General features: G+C 40.9%; 1 protein-coding gene across 1 annotated transcript in view; it reads right to left on the minus strand.

Annotated features, from left to right (window-relative positions):
• KIAA0319L (KIAA0319 like) overlaps window positions 1–23775 on the minus strand; it is a 102197-nt gene that overhangs the window by 17132 nt on the left and 61290 nt on the right. Inside the window, exons 3-12 of the mRNA XM_065873584.1 lie at window positions 21259–21502; window positions 18261–18362; window positions 14855–14952; window positions 11866–11953; window positions 11302–11394; window positions 9113–9245; window positions 5838–6066; window positions 3860–3983; window positions 3013–3145; window positions 1111–1259 (exon numbers count right to left, since the gene is read on the minus strand). Of these exons, the coding sequence (XP_065729656.1) occupies window positions 1111–1259; window positions 3013–3145; window positions 3860–3983; window positions 5838–6066; window positions 9113–9245; window positions 11302–11394; window positions 11866–11953; window positions 14855–14952; window positions 18261–18362; window positions 21259–21502 (1393 nt within the window). The remainder of the gene's footprint in view (window positions 1–1110; window positions 1260–3012; window positions 3146–3859; window positions 3984–5837; window positions 6067–9112; window positions 9246–11301; window positions 11395–11865; window positions 11954–14854; window positions 14953–18260; window positions 18363–21258; window positions 21503–23775) is intronic.

Genomic DNA, 23775 nt, shown 5'->3' on the forward strand with positions numbered 1-23775 from the left:
TGATCGGAAACGAAGGCCTAAAGTGGATTAAAGCCCTGAAGTTCAGGTTTCATCAGCTGATATCACAAATTATCTTCAAAATATGGCTGAAAATGTTATTCTCTGAACATCTTTCTTGACTTCTTCCTTAGCACTTTAATAGAGAAAAAGAAGAGAGACACTTTTCTTATTCTGGGCCCCACCTGCAGCTTTGTTTACTCAGTGTGTGCTCTCTACTCACTGAGTTCAGTATACTGTGTTTGGGGATCACCTGCATATCTGATAGCTTTTCCTACCATCAGCTTATAGACCTCTCCTAAGACCATCACTGATCACTGTGCCTGCAAACCAGAGCGAGGACAATCCACTTTTGCTCAAGTTGGCCTCAGTGTGCATGCTCCTAGGATGAGCATGGGAAGCTCCAGTGCAGGGCAGTCATTCTAAGGTCTGACAGCAGGTGTCACTGTAGCTAGCAGGAGAGTCACAGAAACCCCAGCAGCAGAGGCAAAATAAAAATGCAAGTCTTCCCAGGTGGCGCAGTGGTTAACAAGCCGCCTACCAATTCAGAGACGTGGGTTCGAGCCCTGGTCCAGGAAGATCTCACATGCCACAGAGCAACTAAGCCCGTGCGCCACAACTACTGAGCCTGTGCTCTAGAGCCTGCGACCCAAAACTACTGAGCCCGAGTGCCACAACTACTGAAGCCCGCGTGCCAAGAGCCTGTGCTCCACAACAAGAGAAGCCACAGCAGTGAGAAGCCCACGCACTGCAACGAAGAGTAGCCCCTGCTGGCCACAACTAGAGGAAGCCCGCACACAGCAACGAAGACCCATGGCAGCCAAAAATAAATAAATAAATAAATAAATTTATTTTTAAAAAAATACAAAGTAAAAAAACCTTAATTCTCTCCCTATTCAACTGAGAAGGAAGGGAGGGAAAACAAGAAGTTAAAATTCACCTTAAAAGTCGCTCACTCAAAGGGTGTTGTAGAAAAGCAACTAAGAGTTACCCTAACCTCTAACTTCCTTCCCTACTTTGTCTCTAATCAGTTTCTGCAACCAAACAAGAGATGATGCATTCTTCAGTTATCTGGCCCAGAGGCTGCTGCACCAACCCAAGGCAGTGAGGTACCTTCTTTGACAATGACATTCACAGAGCTCTGGCTTTGCAGGTTCCTCTCATCCTTGACGGTCAAGGTGAACACGTAGGTTCCCACTTGTAGCCCAGTCACAGTGGCGACACTGCTGTTAGCATTCTCAAGCTGTACCCCGTCAGGTCCCCTGGACAAAGAGAGAAACCAAAGGGTGGAACTGTACCTGTCTACTGCTCTCCTGTCCCCGCAGAAGCAGACAATTATTGCCTCAGCTAAGACATGAACTACTGTTTCTCACACCTTGAGAGGGCATGTTTAAAAATATTCCATTTGGACAGCGTGTCATTTGGCCCCAAAATACAGGCTACCTGCTGATCAGAAAATTCCATTCACCAGCTTTCAAACACATCTAGCCTTATCCTTTGTAAGAGCTTCTAGAACATTCAAACTCTTTGCTGCTCCAGTAAAAGGAAGAAAGTGCTCTGAGCAGGTCTCTGATCAAAAGAATGATTTAAGAGTGATGTTTCTGAAAAGCATTTCTGGCCCAGTGATTGGTTCAGCTCTTGCCAGAAAAGAAGCAAAATGCATTTCTTAGTCACATGCCAAACTCCCTCTTGCTGAAAAGTCAGGGAAAGGAAATGGGCCAAGGCTACAGAGGAACTCTCAGGGTAAAACCATCCTCTTCTTAGCAGTTCTACAGGCAAAACTCCCTCCAGCTCCTGGACAGGGGCCACAGAGGAACCAGGATGCCCTGTATCTTTCCTCCTCCCCTGTGGCCTCATGCTGCAGGTGAGCGAGCTCTGAGCCAGCATGTAGGCACAACACTGCACACATACCAGACAGCCCTTCTGTTCAAGGGTCAAAATGCCTCAGAGCTTTCGTTAACACTGCAGGACAACCAGAGAAACCTGTAGACTCCCAGGTTTTGCTCTGTTTTGTTTTGCTGTTTAAATGTATAACCCTGACCCTAGCAGCCCCCCTTGAAACAGATTCTCCTCCAAGAAGCTATGCTAAGGATTATTTCTGCTGTAAACACTAATAGAACTGAACTAAAAGGTTTATCTGCTGTATCTTCAATAAACAGTTTTAATTAAAACATGCTGGGTTGAGGAAAATTAGGTTCTCCAAAAGATAGAAACGAAAGCTAAGGAAAATCATTTCTAGAATCCAACTCACTAATCGTAAGTCAAGTGCTTTTACAAGTCAAATTACAGCCCCTCCCCACCCATCTCTAACATCCTAGTCAAAAACAAAAGCAAAAACAAAAAACCCAGTCTGTCCTATGGTTGCTACCTTTGGAAATTGGGAATGCTTTTAAGTCTTCCTTGGGATTGCTTCCTGTGGGATCCTGCATATAATCTGAGTTCCATTTGTTATGGTTTAAAGGAGCTGAAAGAAACTGTGAGAACCAGGAATGGTTCGATTAGGTAATTCCAATTTAATTAGTATTATTTTGGTTATTGCCTTTGGCCTCTGGCTAACATAAATGGCATATGGTATCTACAAGGAAACAATAACAGAGTAATGCTTTCATTTTGGAGATGAATTTTCAATTCCCCTTAAGAGCTGCTCTGTCCCATCCCCCCTGACAGCCTTACCCAGTTAATTTTGAGCAACAGTATTTTTCTGCTCCATTACCCCTTCCATCCTGCCTCTCAAGTGTAATTAAACTATGCATTTCAGCAAATGGATTGTACCTGTAAAAGCACCAGAACCACAAAGTACTACCTGGGGACAGCTAATGGTAAGCATTCTTTTTTTCCTTCTTACAAAAATTATATTTTTCTTAGAGTTGAAGTTTGGGATTGCAAACATTTCTTTCTCAGTAATCCCCCTTGGATAAGCTAATAAGAGAAAGTAAACTCTTAAAAGCAAATAAAACCTTGCTCTTCAAAGGTCTGGAGCCCTTGCATACATAAGGATTTTGTGTCAATACTCACTGTGTTTTTTCCCAGAGATATGAGATAATTTTCTGATCATCTGAGCTTTTGCTGCCATCCAGGGTTGTGCTATCCATGGGAAGAGTCAGCTCTTTATCTGGACCTGCATCTGCCTGTGGAGGCTTGTTGTTTTCTAGAAGACAAGAGACTTGGGAGTTCAAAAGCAGGCAGTCCAGCTGGGAAAGGAGAGGAACCAATTGGGACGTATGTTCTGGAAGCCTCAAGGACTCTCCCTCTCCACTCATAGAACTGTCAGATACGGTGTGAGGTAAGGGTATGGTCAGGGAGCTCGCATGAAGAATATAAGACTGAAACGTATAAAACAACTCTGAAAGAACATGGATTGAAGTATAATGCTATGCGAGTTCAAATGAGAGGGTCTGAAAGATAAGGTAGGGCTGTCTTGAGGAAGTGGGCTTTAAGGTGGCCCTTAAAGGACATGGTGGGAGGAGTTCCCTGGTGGTCTAGTGGTTAGGATTCGGCGCTTTCACTGCTGTGGCTCAGGTTCAATCCTTGGTCGGGGAAGTGAGATCCTGCAAGCCGCAGCCAAAAAAAAAAAAAAATAGGACATGGTAAGATTTGGGCTGGCAGAGACTCTATCTGCTAGCTCCCCTTGAAGGCACAATAACTCACCAAGAGCAAGGGCACAAGCGAGGTTGTGAAATACTCCTTCTCTCTAGCTATGAAGAAAGCACTTGGGGAATGGACAAGAGCAGCTGCCAGGGGCTTGGTGGATTGGTAACTCCCACTTCCACCCTCATGGAGCTCAGAACCCAAGCCCTCTTCTCCCCCCAAGGGTCAAGGGACCAGCCAACAGAAGAGCCTGCACCACAAGGTTAGAACTTACCAGGCTGCACAATAACAGTCACTTGAGCGGTGGCCTGCTGTCCTATTGTGTCAGTCACTGTGAGTTGGTAAGTATAGTCTCCTTCTTGCATGGCAGAGAGCTGTAGGGTCGGTGTTCTAACACCCTGGATATATAAATACAGACAAGTGGACTCCCGGAATCACATAATACAAGAAGTCCTACTCTGGTCTAAATGATTTACCCAGTTTTCTAAACCTAGGTTGGTAGTGGGCCATTACCTCCCAATTCAACACAATTACTGAATGCTCAATCAGACACTGTGGGACATCTTGTTAAAAGTTTCACCCTTCAAGGAAATAACCCTCTGACACAGCAACAGTTTCAAATAAAGTCAGAGCTCTCACAAGGTAGACGAGTACAGGAAAATGTGCAGAGATAATCAAGATCCATTTCGATGACCCAAGCAGAAAGAAAACCATTAACATATAATAAAATAACACAATTTACAAAACAATGTTCTTCCTACTGAAGCTACACAGCGTGACCCTAACAAAGCTGCCTCGATCAAACATGGCAGCAACGACTCAAGATGCTTTGTAATGCTGTGTGTGCCCTTACAGGTCTGTACAGATTCTGCAACAGCGGAGAAACCTAACCTAACACCTTGCAGACATTTTATTTGGCCTTAGGGTTCTTAAAAGTTGGAAAATTTCACATAGAAGTCTAGGTTTCTGTCTTGTCTTGAAAAGCTGGAGGACCTAGCAACACTGGGACGATACTCCAGCGTGGCAACAACCAGCCTGACTGGAGGGCTGCTGACCCCTTTGGTCAGGGCTTACGCCCTCTGGTTTGCCACAGTCCGCATCCGGTTTTCTTCATTTACTTACGTTACCTACCTGGTGACAGATCTAGTCTCTTCTTACATATCTCCAGAGAGAAGATGCTCACCATCTAGTCAGGCAATCTCCTCCAATTTGTAATAGAGCTCACTAAGATTTGCACTCTTCAGCAGAAACTAACACATTTTAAAGCAACTATACTCCGATAAAAATTATGGAAATATCTTGCTGCAAGTAGAAAAAGGCCTATGGCCCATTAACCAACTGAAAACTCAGAGAAAACCTCTGTTTGCCTCTGCCAGCAGTAAATCCTAAACACAGAATTGAGAGTTGAGAGCCGTCTTGAGCTTTAACTACTGTTTCCAAGTGTTGCTGCTGCATAAATCTGTCATTATGTCATCCAGCCAGCTCCGAGCATGTCACCCACCGGTGGCCGGAGACCATGGGGGTGCTCGGTACAAGGTGTTTCTAACATAGCAAGGGTTTGTGGGTTTTGTTTGTTTGTTTTGTTTATTTGAGAAAAACGGAAAGGAAAATGATGCAGCATCTAAAGCATTCAGATTGGACAACCTGCTTGAATTCTGATCAATGCTTCATTCTTAGCGTTTTGCACGTGGTTGTAATTTTTATGTCACAAGAAGCCAAAACTTGCAATACTATTTTTAGCAGACAAAAAAATAAAAGAACTAAATGTAAAAATATTTTTGACTTGAACATTTGGATGGCACTGGGTGCAAGCAGACCATTCATCCTTTGGACGGAATGTTTGGGAAAAAAGAGACTTTCGAAAAGGAGACGGTAGCTGTAAAGAGTCCATGGAGGGTTATGTAGTACTGTAACTCACAACTGTTAAAAATAAATCAATAAATTGTCCTGTGCTGTATAAAAAAAAAAAAAAAATTTGCACCCTTGTAGCTTCTAAAGAATTTTACTCCCTGAAATTATCCTAGAGCAGCTACCAGTCTTTTCCTCTAATACTAAACATTTAAGATAAAGTTTTTGCTAATGTGTTAACTAAAGGCCCCTTAATCTTTCTAGATTTTTTTAAAAATTCAAATGTTCTGTTCACTAATCTGACTTTGGTTATTAAGATGGAGAAATATAAGCCTTGGATGGGTGACCCAGTCCAGCAGCTCTAATTCCCTGGGCAAGAAAAGACAGAAACTATTCCCTCCTACCTGCATCTCCATCACTTTCCCTTTGCTGTTTGGGCTGAGTGACCACTCATAGCTGGTGATGCCGTGATCATCAGTGCTCTGATTCCCAAAGAGGGTGATGGAGTTTTGGGGCAGGGTGATCACTTGGTTGGGGCCTGCATTGGCCACAGGGGGGTAATCCACAGCCTTGTTCACTGTCAGGCTTGCAGTGGTAGAGTTGGTAGCTCCATCAGAGTCTACTACAGTCAAGCTATCAGGAAAGAGAGAGGAATGCAATCAGGGATGGTCTTAAAGAAAGAGGAATAAACATGGAAGAACTGAAAATCAAGGCTAAAAAATACCAATGTGGCAGGATTACCAATCGGTAACCAATTCTAACGCATTCTTTTTGGAAAGTTAGAATAATACTAGAAGCTAACACCGACTGAGGGTTTACTGTGTGCCAGGTACTGTTCTAAGCACTTTGTATCTCATTCAATCCTCACAACAGCTCTATAAAGTACTATCCCCATTTTACTCCTTATACATATGAGGAGACCGAGGCCAAAAGAGGTAAAGTAACTTGCCCAAGTTTGAAAGCTTGAAAACAGTGGAGTCAGGATCTAAATCTAGACAGTATATCTCCAGCACCATTTCGCTCTGCTGCCTGCAAGTGTCTGTGGCTGGGACCTTTATAAGCATTGTCTGATCTGGCCCTCACAACAATCATACAGAATAGGTATCATCAACCTCACTATTATAGAAGCCTTAGAGAGGTAAGAAACCTGCCCAGAGCTAAATAGTGAGCCAACATGCAAGCCCAGTTCTCTGACTCCAAAGCCCAGAACCAAGTCTTAAGAAGCAATAATCCCTGGCCACTATTCCTATGGGGTTCAAAGACGCTACACTAAATAAAGCAAGCTCTGACTGCAGCAGGCTCTCCTCCCATCATCCTGTTTTGGCTGTGTACACAGCACAAGAATGGACTTCCTGGGCAGACAGCCTCTAGGATGGACCAGGGGGGCTAGCTCCAGTAAGATAGAAGCCCGAGATGGAAATGAATTCTCCTACGCAAGCGTCCCACAGTTTGTGCCAGTGTGAAAGAGAATTTGCAAGAGAAAAAAAAATGTTCATTTGTAAGAGCAGGCTTCTACCTAAATGATGCCTTCCAGCTGAACAGCCTAAAGCTTCTCTTGCCACCTCAAAATGTGAGCAGAAGCAAGCAAGGAGGTTTGGGCTGCTTCCATTTTGCTGACAGAAAGAGGAAAAGCATATAAAAGACATGTCGTTTGTTTAAACCTCACAACCAGCCACAGAAAGAGCCAGACATCTGTGGGGTTTTCATCCCACAATCTCACTTTTTACCTATGATCTTAAGGGGACTTCTGATATTACAGCTTTTAGAAAAAGAACACAAAAACATCAGACACACAGACATGTGCAAATCAGCAAACATCTGAAAAAGAAAAATCCACAGAAGTTTTCCTCTCTTTCCAGTTTCTGTTTTCAGTTTTTTTTTTTTTTTAACATGTCTTATTTGTCTCCTATTTCAGAACAAAGCAAGTTATACACAGATGGCAAAATGGCAGCTGCCCATTACGCTGACTTTCACCTCAGACAGTCCCTGGCTTGCACACAAAAGTTCTGGAACCAAACAGCAGCTGACCACAGGGCTGGGGAAAGAGGCCACTGCTGTGTAAAAGCAGGGGAGAGGAAAAGGTAAGTGCAATCAAACAGATTGGACCTTAATGCTAATCAAACCCAATCCCATCATTTCATGGACTGAGGCTTAGAAAAAAAGAACTGCACCCAATATCCCATTCACCCAAAACACTCTAGGTTAATACTGTGGTTAAAAGCTCAGACTCTGGAATCAGACAACCTGTGTGACCTTGGGCAAGTTACTTAACCTCTCTGTGACAATATTTCCTAATCTGTAAAATAAGAGCCATTATAATACCAGGTACAAGGGTTAAATGAGCTACTGCGTGCAAAGAGCTCAGAACAGTACTTAACACAGAAAATGTTCAAGAAGCAGTAGCTATTATTGTTACTATTTCAAAAAGGATGAACATCGCCCAGGCTAAATTCCATAAATGTTAAAATTCCTATATTAGAAATCCAAGGCGAAAACCAACTCACATTTCCATTTTAACTCAGTGAGAAGGCTCCTACCTCGTTGTAATAGCAGCTACCCTTCATTCACTTGAAGTCTTGAGTCAGTGAGAGTGCTGCTAAGTCAGAACTTGTATATTTATTTGTATGGTAGGTGCTGTGCTAGGACATTCCTTGCTGCGTCTCTGGTAGTGTCTACAACGTGGTTAATCTCAGATCCAGTGGGGAAGACAGATACCCATGAACAAGCCGTTGCACCATGGCAGGCACCACATAGAGGCACTGAGTGCAACAGGGAAAGAGGAGGGACATACCTTCTCCTCTCTGGAGGGATCTCAGAGAGCCTCACAGAAAACTGAGGAGGTTCTTAAAGATAGGTGGAGTCCCAACAGATTGAGAAGGGCATTCAAGGAAGCATAAACAAAATACATATAGGCCAAGTCAAGGAGCAGAGTAGAATGAGTCCTGACTTGGGGATTAGAAAATCTGCATTTCAGCTCTAGCTGTGTGACCTCAGAGAAGTTAGTAAATACACCAAGCCTCATTTTTCTCAGATGTAAAATGAGGATGGTATAGTGTACATATGGTGTTTGCGTGACACTCATGTACGAGTGCTTTGTAGCCTACAGTGAATAATGCAAATATAAGGAGGATTACTCTAGGGTCAGCCTCACACTCATTAATCACAGTCTAGTATATCAACACTAGTTCCCAAAAGAACTATCTTTGAATCAAATTCTCTGAAAAGCCCCAACAGAGAAAGATGCTACAAATCATATTCAAATAAACCACTAAGTCAAAAGTAAAGATTTTGATATATCCTAAGTTGAGGAAGCATTTCCCAAAGGGGAGAGATGAGAGTAGATTCCTTCTAGATTTTTCCTGAGAAAAGGCAAAGGAAGATGGGCCCTTTCACTTAATGACAGAAATTCTAAAAAAAGGTTTGGATATATGCCAAATAAGGCTATGAGAAGGATTAGCTCTGTGGATCCTGATCTATTATGCAAGAACCTTTGCCCTAAAAAGTTATCACTATTGTGACCACAGTTACAACATGGCTCAAAGAACCAGGGGAACCAAAGGCTATATTATCAGCCAACTCTACAGGGAATTTGATATCTGTCAGAGTGACTCCTATAAGAATGTAAAACCCATAAGGGGAAAAAAATGGCCTATGGTAAACTTGAAGGATCCAAATTTACCTGAAAGTGTAGTTCCCAGGGACGAGCTTACTTAGTTTTAATATGGCCGTATCTTCAGAAATCTTCTCTTCTCTCAGAGGTCCCTTAAGTTCTTCCCAATGGTACTGGACGATCTTATCATCATCTGTGCTTTCTTGACCATAAAGAAATATCAGTTACAGCATGAGAGCACTGGGTCTTAGCACTTATCCAGTTTATACAAACCAGGGCAACTACCCAGAGATTTGAGGCTAGGAAAACTTCATGAAATTACAGACTATCTCCCCAGAGTGTTTCTTCCCTCAGATTATTGGGTCATTCTGCCTCTCTACGAATATTCCACTGCGTAGTTTTCCAAGGACTCCAACACAGGCAACCTCTGGTTAAAACGTTACTGTATTAAGTATATGTATAAAAAAAGGAGAATCAAAAGGTCTTAAACACATGAAACGATATTCAACCTCACTTAAAAAGAAATGCAAATTTAAATTACACTTGAGATAGCATTTTTTAACCTCTCAAATTGGTAAACACCAAAGTTTCACAACACATTATGTGGGTAAAAAGTGTGGGGAAAGAGGCCCCCTCATAAGTCATGGTGGAAGCATAAATTGATACAACCTCTATAAGGAGCAATTTGGGAAAATTTATCTTTGTCCTTGCAATTCCTCTTCTAAGAATTTAATCCTTCAGATCTACTTGCACTTGTGTTGTGTATCTGTAGGACATCTAATATTTGTGTTAAATGTCATGCTTACAAGATTATTCACAATAATGTTATTTGTAATAGCAAGTCAAAAATAATCTAAATGGTCATCAATAGAGATTGAAAACAAGTACATATTCATACAATGAAATCATATATTCATATCATGGAAGGTTATGTAATCATTAAAGGAAAAAAAGAATGAAGAAGTATTGCATGTATTAATTCAGAAAAATTCTCCAACATATAGAAACAAGCACTGTATGTAACAGCGCATGTAATGTGTTGTCATAAGGACCGTATATGTATTTTCTTAAATACGCATCAAATATCTCTGGAAAGATACATAAGATAATACCATTGGTTGCCTGGAGGAAAACTGGCTAGTTGGGAGACCGGGAGGGTAGTGATTCTGTTCACTGTGTACCTTTACATATTATTCAACTTTGATCTAATCAAAAATATAAAATAAAATGGTACTAAGTGAACCCTTTCTGCCACTCTCACAAGTGTTTCTTCCTATTCTGCCTCTTCCTCTTGGCCTGCTACTCTTCTGTCCTCCTCTTCTGGCCAGAATCACCTACATGAAAGGTTTAACCTGCCAGAGATCCCTCTGCTAAAGCAGCAGCTGCCTCTGCCACAAGCCCCTGTTGTGCCAAGACACTCAGGGGTGACAGGGCCTTAACGGGCCTCCAGAGAGACCAAGCCAATGCTGGAGGGCGACAGGCCCGAAACCTCTTGCACACACAGAGCCAAGGCCCAGAAATCATCTCATGTCACCCATCAGGTGACACTACTCTGAAGGGTGACATGTTAACAATGGGCCCAGGCAGGGGTGTGTGCTCCATTCTGTGAGTCTCTCCAGGAGAAGGCTAACGAGAATCTTGCTAGGCAGTGATAGCTGAGTGAGAGCTCTTTGTCAAGACTCTCAGTTACTTATCTTGTCATGATAGGAAGGAGCTTTGTTTCCATAGCTAAGGATGGCAACTCCAGGCAAGCAAATTTGAAAACCAGCAAGTTTCAACTAAAATAATGCTAAACACATGAACAATCCTACTTTCTTACCATCTCAGAGCAGAACTATTACTGCAGACAGGCCACAGGGGGACTTTTTTTTTTTTTTTTGCGGTATGCGGGTCTCTCGCTGCTGTGGCCTCTCCCGTTGCGGAGCACAGGCTCCGGACGCGCAGGCTCAGTGGCCATAGCTCGTGGGCCCAGCCGCTCCACGGCATGTGGGATCTTCCCAGACCAGGGCACGAACCCGTGTCCCCTGCATCGGCAGGCGGACACTCAACCACTGCGCCACCAGGGAAGCCCCACATGGGGATTTTAAACAGGGCCTGTCTGGTTTTTACTTCCTAATCAATTGCTTCAGATGGTTGGTCTTCCCCTAACATGGCCAAGAGGACTGGCCTAAACAGTATGCAGACAGAGTTGGCCCCAAACCTTCTACCAGTACACAGTGAAGGCTCTTCTAAAACATCATGCCTAGACAAGTACTCACGGCTGCCATCAATGACTGTAGAAGTGGTTGGCAGAGAGATCTCCTGGAACTGTGGTGACACAATGGCAACAGGAGGCCGATTCTTACGGGGCTCTGCAAGAACATGACCCACAAGAAATTGGAAGAGGGTCTTTATAAATTATAGGAGAAGCAGGCCATATCTGGGTGGAGCATAAGTCATTTTCCATTACATAAGTGAGAGCTGAGCATCACCAAATGGTAAAGTCACAGATCAGGTTGCCATTCTAACCTAAGACACCTGGGAGTGTTAAAGCCTCTTCTAAACCTGATGACTGCTAAGGCCATGCCCTGCGCATTCTTTCAATTTCTTTCAATGCTCATGTCCTATCTACTACATCAGAAGTACTACAGCAGCAACTTCCTGCTTTCAAGCAAGCTAGTAGAGGGGGACAACAAACAAGCTTTGTGAACTAGGAATTGCCCAAAACGTAAATATATTACAAAAAAAGAATGAGAATTTAAAACCCCTAAAATCAAATCTCCATCTCCTTGGGAATCCTGCAGAAGGAGCAGTGGAGACATGGCCAGGGCTGGGTAACATACCTGGTTTCACTGTCACATTCACATAGCCTTCCCCATGGGCATTTTGACCATCTACAATCACTTTGAATTCATACAGGCCTGGAGTAAGCTGCAGAAGTGAGAGAAGATCTTTTAGACAACCACAAACAGCAGCATAATATTTAAAATAACACATATATCTGAATTTTCCAATGTTGTTTCTTGAATTCTCCTCTTCTTGTACCATTTCCAAAATGGAGAAAGTAAACTAGCTGAAGATATGAAACAATGAATTATAAACTAAAAAACCATAGCTTTTCATGTGAATCTTATTACTAGCTGACTCGGAACAACAGAAGGGATTTCAACATCTCTGTACTCCCATTTTCTTTTCAGAAGAACATTAAGGGCCCAACCATCCTACTTCACAGTTATGAAATTAAAACAATCATCTCTGCAAAGAAAAACATTTTGTAAAAAACACCAAACAGCTCTCAAATATCTGAATATTTCCCCCTCTTGATTTCCACTAACTGTATGAACATTTAAAAAAATCACCCACAATCCCATTGTCCTAACACCCCAATTAATCACATTTTTCTTATTTCCTTCTAATCTTTTACCACATCCAAAAAAAGAGCTATAAACAGTACATCTGTCCAACAAACATGTATTGAGAATCGATTTTATGTGGTCATTGTCCTAGGCTTGGGGTTTGGAGAGGAATTAGATAAGGTCCCTACCTTTGAGGAGCTCACAGTTCAGTGGTATTCAGGGCCTAGCTAAAATCACGATATATCTAACTTTTTATTATTCTTTCTTCCATTCATTTAGCATGAACACTTTCCCCATTAGAACAGTCTCTTAAATAGTCATTTTAATGGATGCAGAATAGTACATGAATAAATGTGCCATAATTCACATAAGCATTTCACATTGTTGGATATTTGGGTTGTTTCCAAAATTTTACTATTATAACTAATGCTGTGGTGAACACCTTTCAGGTAAAATGATTTTTTTCTTTCTTTTGAATTATCTTCTTTGGGTAAACGCTAATTGAATGCATGGAGCATTTTTGACCACTTCCTTCTTCTTGTAATGCTCTCCTTCCTTGGCTTTCACTTCTAGGCCTACTCCTCATTTTCTTCCATTTCCTCTTCCTTCCATACCTTTAATGACAGTGTTCCCCAGCATTCCAATTGCAATCCATTTATTACTTCACTCTACACCCTCTCTGGATGTTTTCATCTATTCATGGCTTCAGTTGTCAACTATTTGACGCTGGTGTACAAATTTATCTCTCCAGCCCGGACTTGCATCCTGATCTCTAGCCCCTTACCCCCAACTACTTATTGGTCCCTCCACTCAAATGTTTCACAGGTACCTCAAACTCACTCTGTCCCAACATGAATTAATCATCTGCAAACCTCTTCCAAACCTGCTCCTCTATCTATGTTCCTCATTTCAGTGAAGATCACCACAAATATACCAACATCCAACGAAGTGTCTAAGCCAAAAGGCTAAAATTATCCTGGACTTCTCTTCCTCAACACCTCCACCCAATTAATTGATCACCAAGTTGACCTCCATAATATTTCTCAAATCCACCCACTTCTCTCCATTCACACTGTCATCACCTTAGTTTTTAACCATTCATCATAGCACAGTTGTTAAGAGCATGGGCTTAGAGATGGAAAGTTCCAGTTCAAATCTACCATTTAATAGCTTTGTGCACTTTGGTCAAACCACTTTGTTTTTCTAATTTTTATTTTCGTCATTTGTAAAACAAATACTAATATTTACATCTTGGGGGTGTTAGGAAGATTAAATGAAATAACTGCATAAAATAATTCGCACTGTTTCTGGCACATGGTAAGAGCTCAATAGGTGGTTTTTAAGTTTTATTTTATTTATTTAGCTTTTTTTTCACTCAGACTATTATTATCTCACACCTACATTTTTCAATAGATTCCTCCCTGGTCTCCCTAGTTTGAGTCTTATCTCCTCCAACCTGCAGTTAGGGTGATCCTTCTAAACTGAAAATCTGAACATGTCATTCTCCTGCTTAAAACCTTTCAAAGGCGCCATATTCCCTCTGGATAAGAGCCCAAGGCCTCACTCTGGCACACAAGGCTCTGTGCCATCTGGCACCTGCATCTCCAACTTACTTGTGCCACTGCTCCTCTCATACCATGGGGTCCAGTCAGGATGAACCACGTAAAATTCCCTTTTTCCCACATTTCTCTATTATTTGGCCCAGTGGACATATTGCTTCCTCTGCTTGGGGTATTACCACTCCACCCTTTACCCAGTAAGCCAGTCACCTTTCATGACCCAACTTGGCCAACTCTAAGAAATCTACTCTAACTCTCCAGGGCTTCAATACCCCATGCACTGACCTAGTGGACTCCTGTTATAATTACCTGCTTCTGGTCAGTAGCACCTACTAGACTGTATTTTCCTTAAATGTTAATATTATGATTAATTCACTAGTAAATCCCCAATACCTGCCACATAACTAGTGTACAATGAACAGTTGTTGAAAGAAAGAGAGGAAAGAAAGGAAGGAAGGATGGACGGAAGGAAGGAAGGAAGGGAGGGAGGAAGGAAGAAAGAAAGAAAGAAGGAAGGAAGGAAAAAGCAATTGCTTGGCCAGAGAATATGAACATTTTTATGGCTCTTAATAACTACACTGAATCCCAAAAAAAGACTGAGCCAATTTACACAGTCATGTGGCCACAAATAACCTAGCTTATCTCCCAAATTCTAAAATCCTTATGTTACCCTTAAAAGCTGTTTAGTGTGTATTTTCAGCTATCACCACTATGCTTATACAATATTCTCACCATAAATGAAAATTTGAGAATCATACACTAACAAATACTGGATGTCAGCCAGCCAGACTTTTGGAGGATTCGCTTCTGAAAGACTGTTCCCAAGTTAAGTGTGGACAGAAAATTCTATATTATACATGTTAGAAAATGGTCAACACCTCTACCCCATCCCTGCAAATGACAGGAAGCAAATTCACCTTGGATAGTTTGAGGATCTGGGAATGTTTCCCTTCCATTTCCCCACTGTAGTCTTTAGGATGAGTAATCAGCTGCCAGTCGTAGGTGTAGGTTTCTCCTATAGAAGGGCAGTTACAAAAATCATGAAAACACACACCTACACACAAAGAGGGCAACCACATAGCCTGTGAATAACAAAATTTTTCTCAATCTTGACAAGACCTTAGTTTTCAAGATCTTACCCCAGAGCCAAAGGGAAACCAAATATTCTGTTGAAAGAAAAGGTGGATTCTGCTGACTCAACTATACTTAGGGCTTCTTCCAACTCTCTCCCAGCAATGCTCATTCCTGCCCCATACCCACGCTGCTTTGGGCCAATCCTCCCCTAAAATACCAGGTTGCTCATGGTATGGCATCCCAGTGAAAATACATGCCCTACAAACCACTATGAATGAACTCACTGGGAATAAAGGCCATTTTCTTGCAAAACTTCTTTTGCAACAAAGAACAGCAATGACTTCTAAATAACATGGTTCAAAAATACCTTTTTAAAGAGTGCTAACAATACTCGTCTCACTGAGGTCATCACACCCTGGTGAGTTAAAAGAGCTACTTCATTCCTGCTGAGCTAATAAATAACACACTGCAGAAGGTGGTAGGGGATGGCCCATTTAAAACAGGCCCCAATGAAATTAATTAAGATCAAATGAAGCATTAAATGGTCCTCATTTGTAGCTCAGACTGTATGACTGGGTAGCGTGAGGATAGAATCCTGTTATCTAAATGGAATCCCTCCCCAGTTAAAGTTGTCTTAAATATTTTTTGGAACAAGATGCATTTATGGCTAGGAATGGGTGGGATTCAGTAGGAAGGTTTCATTTAATTTACTACCCAAAAAGGGAAAAATAAAAGGGAAAAAAAAAGAAGTCTCAAATGCTTACAGAGAATGGTCACCTTTTTCTTACTTCATGAGTTCAAAAGTTAACACACAGAACTTAATTCCAAACAGTCTTAAGACTAGATTTTACTTTATAAGCCTGAGATACAAGATCTATTATTCTTCCTTCCTCCAGAGAATACTAGCTTTGTTTTGGCCAGTTGTCAGCCCCAGGCAGCTCTCATAAATGTATCTGTAGAAGTTAGGTTACGTGAGGAGCAGGAAAGAAGAAGTAGAAGTAGGACTGGTGCTAAGAGATGACATTTCTTGAACTGTAGTTAGAAATTTTTTTTCCCCACACAGAAAACAGACTCACACTAGCTTGGGAATTGACAATTTTATAACATCTAAGGCTAGCAACACAAATTTCAACAAATGACAATACTCTTAGAACAGAAAAGCTCAGGGGACGAATTATGACTTACAGACAGGAATTTGCCTAAGGGTAGGAACAACTGAGTACAGGTCTGTTAGACAGAATGCTGGTCTTAATGATTTAGGGCAGTGGTTTTCAAATCATGCCTCTGAACCCTAGAGGGATCCTGAGAGGTGCTGCAGGGGCTGCCATAGGAGATGAGAGGAATGAAGAACAGGCAGAGCTGGTCCTACCTCATCGTCCCCAACCTTTGAAAGTTTGAAACCATCCATCTCATGTATCTGATTAAGACTGAAGAAACTGGGGAGCGGAGAGTTGAAAGAATCTGTTTTTGAACTGATGTGTTTTGGAATACTGATATACAACGTGATATCAACTCACAGAAATGTATATGCAAATAGGGGTTAGAAAAGAAAATACAGTAGTGCCAGGATATCTTTCACTGAAGAGTGGAAGCAACGGCAGCTCAAAGCAGTTCTTTCTTTACCTGCATCTTCAAAGGCCACCAAATCCATTCACCTTAACTTATCACCAGAGGAGGAAAGGAATATGTTTCTCTATAGGAAGGTGGAATGAACTGATAAGGAAAACTCAATGTGAGGGCAGAAATAAAGAACAGAGATGGGGGGCTTCCCTGGTGGCGCAGTGGTTAAGAATCTGCCTGCCAATGCAAGGGACACGGGTTTGTGCCCCGGTCCAGGAAGATCCCACATGGCGCGGAGCGGCTGGGCCCGTGAGCCATGGCCGCTGGGCCTGCACATCCAGAGCCTGTGCTTTGCAATGGGAGAGGCCACAACAGTGAGAGGCCCATGTACCGCAAAAAAAAAAAAAAAAAAAAAAAAAAAAAAAAAGAACAGCGATGGGGCTTCCCTGGTGGCGCAGTGGTTGAGAATCTGCCTGCTAATTAACGCAGGGGACACGGGTTCGAGCCCTGGTCTGGGAGGATCCCACATGAGCAGCTGGGACCGTGAGCCACAACTACTGAGCCTGCACGTCTAGAGCCTGTGCTCCGCAACAAGAGAGGCCGCGATAGTGAGAGGCCCGCGCACCACCGCGATGAAGAGTGGCCCCCGCTTGCCACAACTAGAGAAAGCCCTTGCACAGAAATGAAGACCCAACACAGCAAAAATGAATTAATTAATAAACTCCTACCCCCAACATCTTCTTTAAAAAAAAAAAAAAGAACAGAGAGGGCATTTAGGTTCTGGAAAAGTACTTTTTGCATAAATACACTATTTGGTACTAGGCCCAGAAAGTAGGGATATTGTATTGGAGACATGTGTACCTAAAATGCAAGGACCCCATCCTGAATACAGTAAGGCATTTTGCTTAACTAGCCTTACAATGAGCTACTTGATTAACCGTATAATGAGAGTTAACACAAAGCCAATGCAATCATCTTCCATCAACATATGCTTCACTTCATGTCACAGATAATCTTAAGAGAATACGTGTTTATAAGTCAAACTTTGGTATATTAACATGTACTTCAAAGGTTAAAGGGATGCGCATATTGCAAAAGTTTTCTTAAGTAATAAATTAATCATCCCCTAATTTATATATTTTATAAATTTGAATATTGTATATTACATTGGGCTTGTCTTTTTTTTTACATGACAAATCAATATTAGTAGTAGTCTTTAATAACTTCTCTACAAGTTCTATATCTGCTACTTACTAGTTGTTTGGCCAAAATAAACAGGTTAACCTGAGTCCCAGTTTTAAATGGGCATAATAAAATCTACATTTAATGAGCATCAGCTATGTGCTAGGCACTGAGGTATATAGGTACGTTATACCATTTAATTTTGCTCTTAAAGTAACCTTATAAAGTAGGAATTATTATCCTCATTTTACTGAGAAAGAAATGGAAACTTAGAGAAGTTAAATAATTTGCTTAAAATCATTCAGCTAATGACTGGCTGAGCTCAGATCTGAACCCAGCCTTGACATCAAAGCCCATGATCTCAAACATTATACTGCCTCTCATAACACATAAATATTTGTGCATGTTCAAGCTATATCTTATTCTCATAGGACTTTTACAGACAGTAAATGTATGTAGATTCCATTATGAATTAAAACATTAACCAAATATAAGTGGATGTTTTACCTGCAACTGGCTCTTGGAGAACATATGCATTTAACTGAACTTCATTCTTAGGCAAGGTAATCTGGACACTGTTTCCAGCAGATACCACCAGTTCCTTTATAACTGGAAACGAAGAAAATACACAAGAGATAAGAAATTAGATCCAGACTATCTCATTTCTCTCCTTCCTTTTGTGGCCAAATTTCTTCTATAAACAATATTCAGCTACTGCCTTCATTTCCTCATTATTTACCCACTCTCTAATCCCCTGAAACGTGACTGTGCCCCCACTTTTCCACCGAAAAGGATCCTTAGAGGTCATCAACAAACTGCTTCTTAGCTAATCTAATAGCTGTTTCTCAACCCTCATCCTTCACCTCTGTGGTATCTAATACTGCTGACTGCCTCCATCTTAAAACTCATGGTTATCATGACACCATATTATTCCACTTTCTTCCTTTCTGAGTTTTTCTCCACTGTATTTTAACTATGATCTTTCCCTAAGCCCTCTTTATATAGTACTTTCCACAGAATTCAATAAACAGAGTTCAACTGTTTCAAGGATCATCTTTATGCTGATACATAACTTTCTAATAAAATATATATATAAAGTTCCTAGAGGAAAAGGCAAGTGTTGGCCGCAAGGCCAGCCTTAATTTTCTTTCCATTTCAATTGATACAGCCATAGACTTAGATAATTCCAAGAATCTTAACCGGTCTTCCGTCTGCTAGCTCTCCCCATTCTAATCCATTCTGTCTCCCTAAAACACCCATCACCATTAATTTTTCTAAAATACTCACCCACCATGATAGTCTCCTACTTAAGACCCCCACTCCCACACCATGTTTCAGTCCAAATTCCTAACCTGGCATCAGAGATCCATCATCATCTGATCACATCATCTCACCCTTCCACCCGATTCTGCCTCTAGTTATACTCATTTTCCCTCTTGTGCTCCATAGAAGTCTACTCTTGGGGACTTTGCTAAAGCTTTTTTCTTCAATTGGGGTGTGTGCTTACTTTATTATAAATACAGTACTTTGTTTCTAGCTTAAAAGCCAGGCTTCTCTCCAAAAAATCTTCCCAGACCATTTCAGTTCGAACTGATCTACTTCCTGAACCACTTTAGCATTTTTGGAACATCCATCAGCTAATAGCTAGATACTATATTTCTGCTTTTCACCAGCTATTCCATACATGTCAAAGCTTCTCAACTATGGCACAACCAATTCTTTGGACCAATTCTCTGGACCACGACATTCTGGACCAATTCTTTGTGCGTGTTGGGGTTGGGATGCGGGGAGATGGTCCTGTGTACTGTAAGATGTTTAGTAGTATCCCTAGTCTCTACCCACTAGATGTCAGTAGCACCTCTCCTCCACGGTTGTAACAACGAAAAATGTTTACAGGCTGTTGAGAACCACTGATTATATAAATCTTATTTCTCTAACAATAATTGTTCACTTGGTATGAGACTTAGGAACTAGAGAGCTTAAAGCAAACAACTGGCTGGTTCACCCATATTCCAAGACTGGAAGGTGAAAAGGGTTTCCTAGACAAATATGAAATTTGAGATTTATCTGTCTGCTTGGGAACACTGCACCTGGGGAGAAATGAAACCATCCATTATGGAAGCTTCAGCATTTAGACACTCCAGGAGGTGGAATAAGAATTGTTGCAGTAACTTTCAAAAAAAAGAAAAAAGAAAAGAAAGAAAGAAGGAAATCACTATACTTAGAGAAAGTATAATGGTCAAAAATACAGCACAGGGCTTCCCTGGTGGCGCAGTGGTTAAGAATCCGCCTGCCAATGCAGGGGACACGGGTTTGAGCCCTGGTCCGGGAAGATCCCACATGCCACGGAGCAACTAAGCCCGTGCACCACAACTACTGAGCCTGAGCTCTAGAGCCCGCGAGCCCCAACAACTGAGCCTGCGTGCCACAACTACTGAAGCCTGTGCGCCTAGAGCCTGTGCTCTGCAACTAGAAGCCACTGCAATGAGAAGCCCGCGCACCACAATGAAGAGGAGCCCCCGCTCACCGCAACTAGAGAAAGCCCGCATGCAGCAACAAAGACCCAACACAACCAAAAATAAATAAATAAATTTATCTTAAAAATTATATATATACAGCGCAGCCCCAAACTTTCACAATTACACCAAAAATTACAACCATTCTGCCTGAATACAAAAATTACTTTAGTGCCTCAGGACTGAAACACTAAAATTTTATGTTATATTACCACTGAAGGAAACCTTAGGAAATTAAAAATTGGCAAAAATGCGTTTTCACTGGCTTTGCTTCACCCTGTTGACTTTTTCAGGGGATAAAGATCAACTTAGTTCCCTTGATTAAGCATTTCCTCCTAATACCTTAGAACAGAACTTATGAAGCAGACTTGTTGTTAAGGCAACACTCTGTATAAATCTCCTTCCTATGAGTTGCTTTAAAAATAAAGATGCAAAAAATAGTAATAATAAAAAAAATAAAGATGCAGAATTCCCTGGCAGTCCAGTGGTTAGGACTCGGTGCTTTCATTGCTGTGGCCCCAGTTTGATCCCTGGCCAAGGAACTAAGATCCCATAAGCCACATGGCACTGCCTAAATAAATAAATAAATAAACATTTAAAAAATAAAAATAAAGATGCTATCGAAATCACAGACACAAATATCTGACCCACAATCACCCATTCAGAAGGCAAACAGTTATACAGATCCGACTCTTTCTTCCCAGTGGCCTCTGCTTGCTTGGCTCCTTGAACATTACTTAATTGAATCTAGGTACAGTGGAATTTGGCTCTGGAAAGAGCCTCAAAATACCCATAGGCTGGAGCTTATTGAAAAAAGGATTGAGAGACCAAGTCCTATGATTACAGGGACATTAACAGGATTACTATTTTCTTAACCTACAGTATCTAAAAGTCATGCCTCCCTCCTTTCTTTCCACGAACAGGGAACACTTTGATCAAAATCTCTATTTCCCCATCCTATCTCCAAGGACAGAAGAAAAGGGCCTCACCTGGGTATGGTGCTGAGGTGCTCTGGAAAGAGGCCTGAGGGGTAGGGGTGGCATAACTGTAGGAAGGAGCCACTGGCAGAGGGGTAGCAATCAGGATTTTCCCAGGGATTGTTACTTGCTGAATGCTAGGAGTAGCACCCGGGTCCTCTGATGCCTCAGGTTGAACTGATACATTTGACCAACCAGGAATCTTCGCAGTCAGATCTGTGGTTAAGGGATTAGAAATTGTATCTGTGTTGTGGACCTAGAGAAATGCAAAAATTCATTTGAATAGGCAAAAGTTATACAGCCAGTTTTTTAGGTCATGTCTCATGAAATAACTGCACGTTAAATTTTTTTTTGAAAAATGCAAAACTGTCAAAAATATTAAAGAAACTAATCTTATCACCCAAAGTGGTGTTAAAATGTTGATATAAATCTTCCCAGTATTTTTTTTCTATGCGAAGTTTTGCTTAAAACAAAGTAGTAATAATTACACTATGTATACTTTTACCTTCTTTTCTTACTTAATATTTATATTCAATCTTTCTACAAATATGTATTAAGCAACTATTATAAAACAGGCCTGTGGATCCAAAATATAATTAAAACATAATCACTGTGCTTAACAAGCACACAATCTAGTGGGGAAGAAAGGACTAGAAACATAATAAGCCAAAATGGTAAATATACCTATAAGAGCCATGACTGAACCAAAGAAACATAATCGGAGTACGTCTCTTTCTTGGAGAGAGGAAGCATGTGAAGAAGGATGGTTTAAATAAGTAAATAAAGACCTTCTGGAGGTGGAGAGTCCTGAGATGCATTTTAAAGGGTAAACTAGGGAAGAGGCTGAGGGGAGAGATGAGTATAAGCACAAGAAATGAGATTAACATGGCTAGTGTTGGGAAATGAGTTATAAGCAAAGTGAGAGGCAGGGAGTAATAGAAGATGAGCTGGGAAGACAGTGAGGGGTCAGACTAAAGAAGACATTAGATGCTACTTTAAGAAGCCAGGTGATGATGACAATTAAAGGGTTATATACAGGGAAGTGACAAGGTAGGTCAGGTTTTTGTTTTAAATGAATCATTCAGGTTGTTGCACAGTGTATGGGTTTGAAGGAGTGAGACAACAGCAGGAATACCCTTTAGGAGGTTACTGCATTCATCCAAATGAGAAATGATGAGTGGTTAAACAGGGTGGTTGTATGGATTTTTTTAAATCAACTAATTGAAGTATAATACACAAAATAAACTGTACACATTTAAAGTGTATAGGTCAATGAGTTTTGACAAGTGTATACACCCATGTAACCACAATCAAGAGAGAGAATATTTCTATCAGCCACAAAAATTGGTTCATGCCATAGACTAATTTCCAGTAATGAAATTATTAAATCAGTAATTTAAAAAACTCCCAGTGAACAAAAGTCCAGGACCAGACAGCTTCACAGGTGAATTCTACAAAACATTTAAAGAAGTAACACGTATCCTTCTCAAAATATTCCCAAAAATTGAAGAGAAAGGAACACTTTTAAACTCATTCTAGAAGGCCAGTGTCACCCTGATACCAAAAACAGACAAAGCCACCACACAAAAAAAGAAAATTACAGACCAATATCACTGATGAACATAGATGCAAAACTTCTCAACAAAGTACTAGAGTACCAAATTCAACATTACATGAAAAGGATCATACACCATGAGCAAGTGGGATTTATCCCAGCAATGCAAAGATGATTCAATATCCACAAACCAATCAATGTGATATACCACATTAACAAACTGAAGAATAAAAATCATATGATCATCTCAATAGATGCAGAAAAGGCTTCTGACAAAAATTCAACATCCATTTATGACAAAAACTCTCTAAAACTGGCTATAGACAGAACATACCTCAACATAATAAAGGCCATATATAACAAACCCACAGCCAACATCATACTCAACAAAAGACAAGGGTGCCCACTCACACTACTTTTATTCAACATAGCACTGGAAGTCCTAGCCACAGCAATCTGACAACAAAAGGAAATCAAAGGAATCCAAACTGGAAAAGAAGTAAAACTGTCACTGTTTGCAGATGATATGACACTATACATAGAAAATCCTAAAGATGCTACCAAAAAACTATTAGAACTAATAAATGAATTCAGTAAAGTTGCAGGATGCAAAATTAATATAGAGAAATCTGGTGCATTTCTATACACTCATAATGATCTATCAGAAAGATAAATTAAGGAAACAATCTCATTTACAATTGCATCAAAAATAATGTAATACCTAGGAATAAATATAACCAAAGAAGTAAAAGACTTATACTCTGAAAACTGTAAGACATTGATGAAAGAGAAAAGGGAGCCCTTGTATACTGTTGGTGGGAAGGTAAACTGGGGCTACCACTGTATAAAACAGTATGGAGGTTTCTCAAAGAACTAAAAATAGAATTTCCATACCCAGCAATTCCACTCCTGGGTATATATCCATAAAAACAAAAACAAATTTGAAATGTTCAATGCAGCATTATTTACAATGG

Source organism: Phocoena phocoena, chromosome 1 (assembly GCF_963924675.1).
Source record: "Phocoena phocoena chromosome 1, mPhoPho1.1, whole genome shotgun sequence".
NCBI classification, from domain to species: Eukaryota; Metazoa; Chordata; class Mammalia; order Artiodactyla; family Phocoenidae; genus Phocoena; species Phocoena phocoena.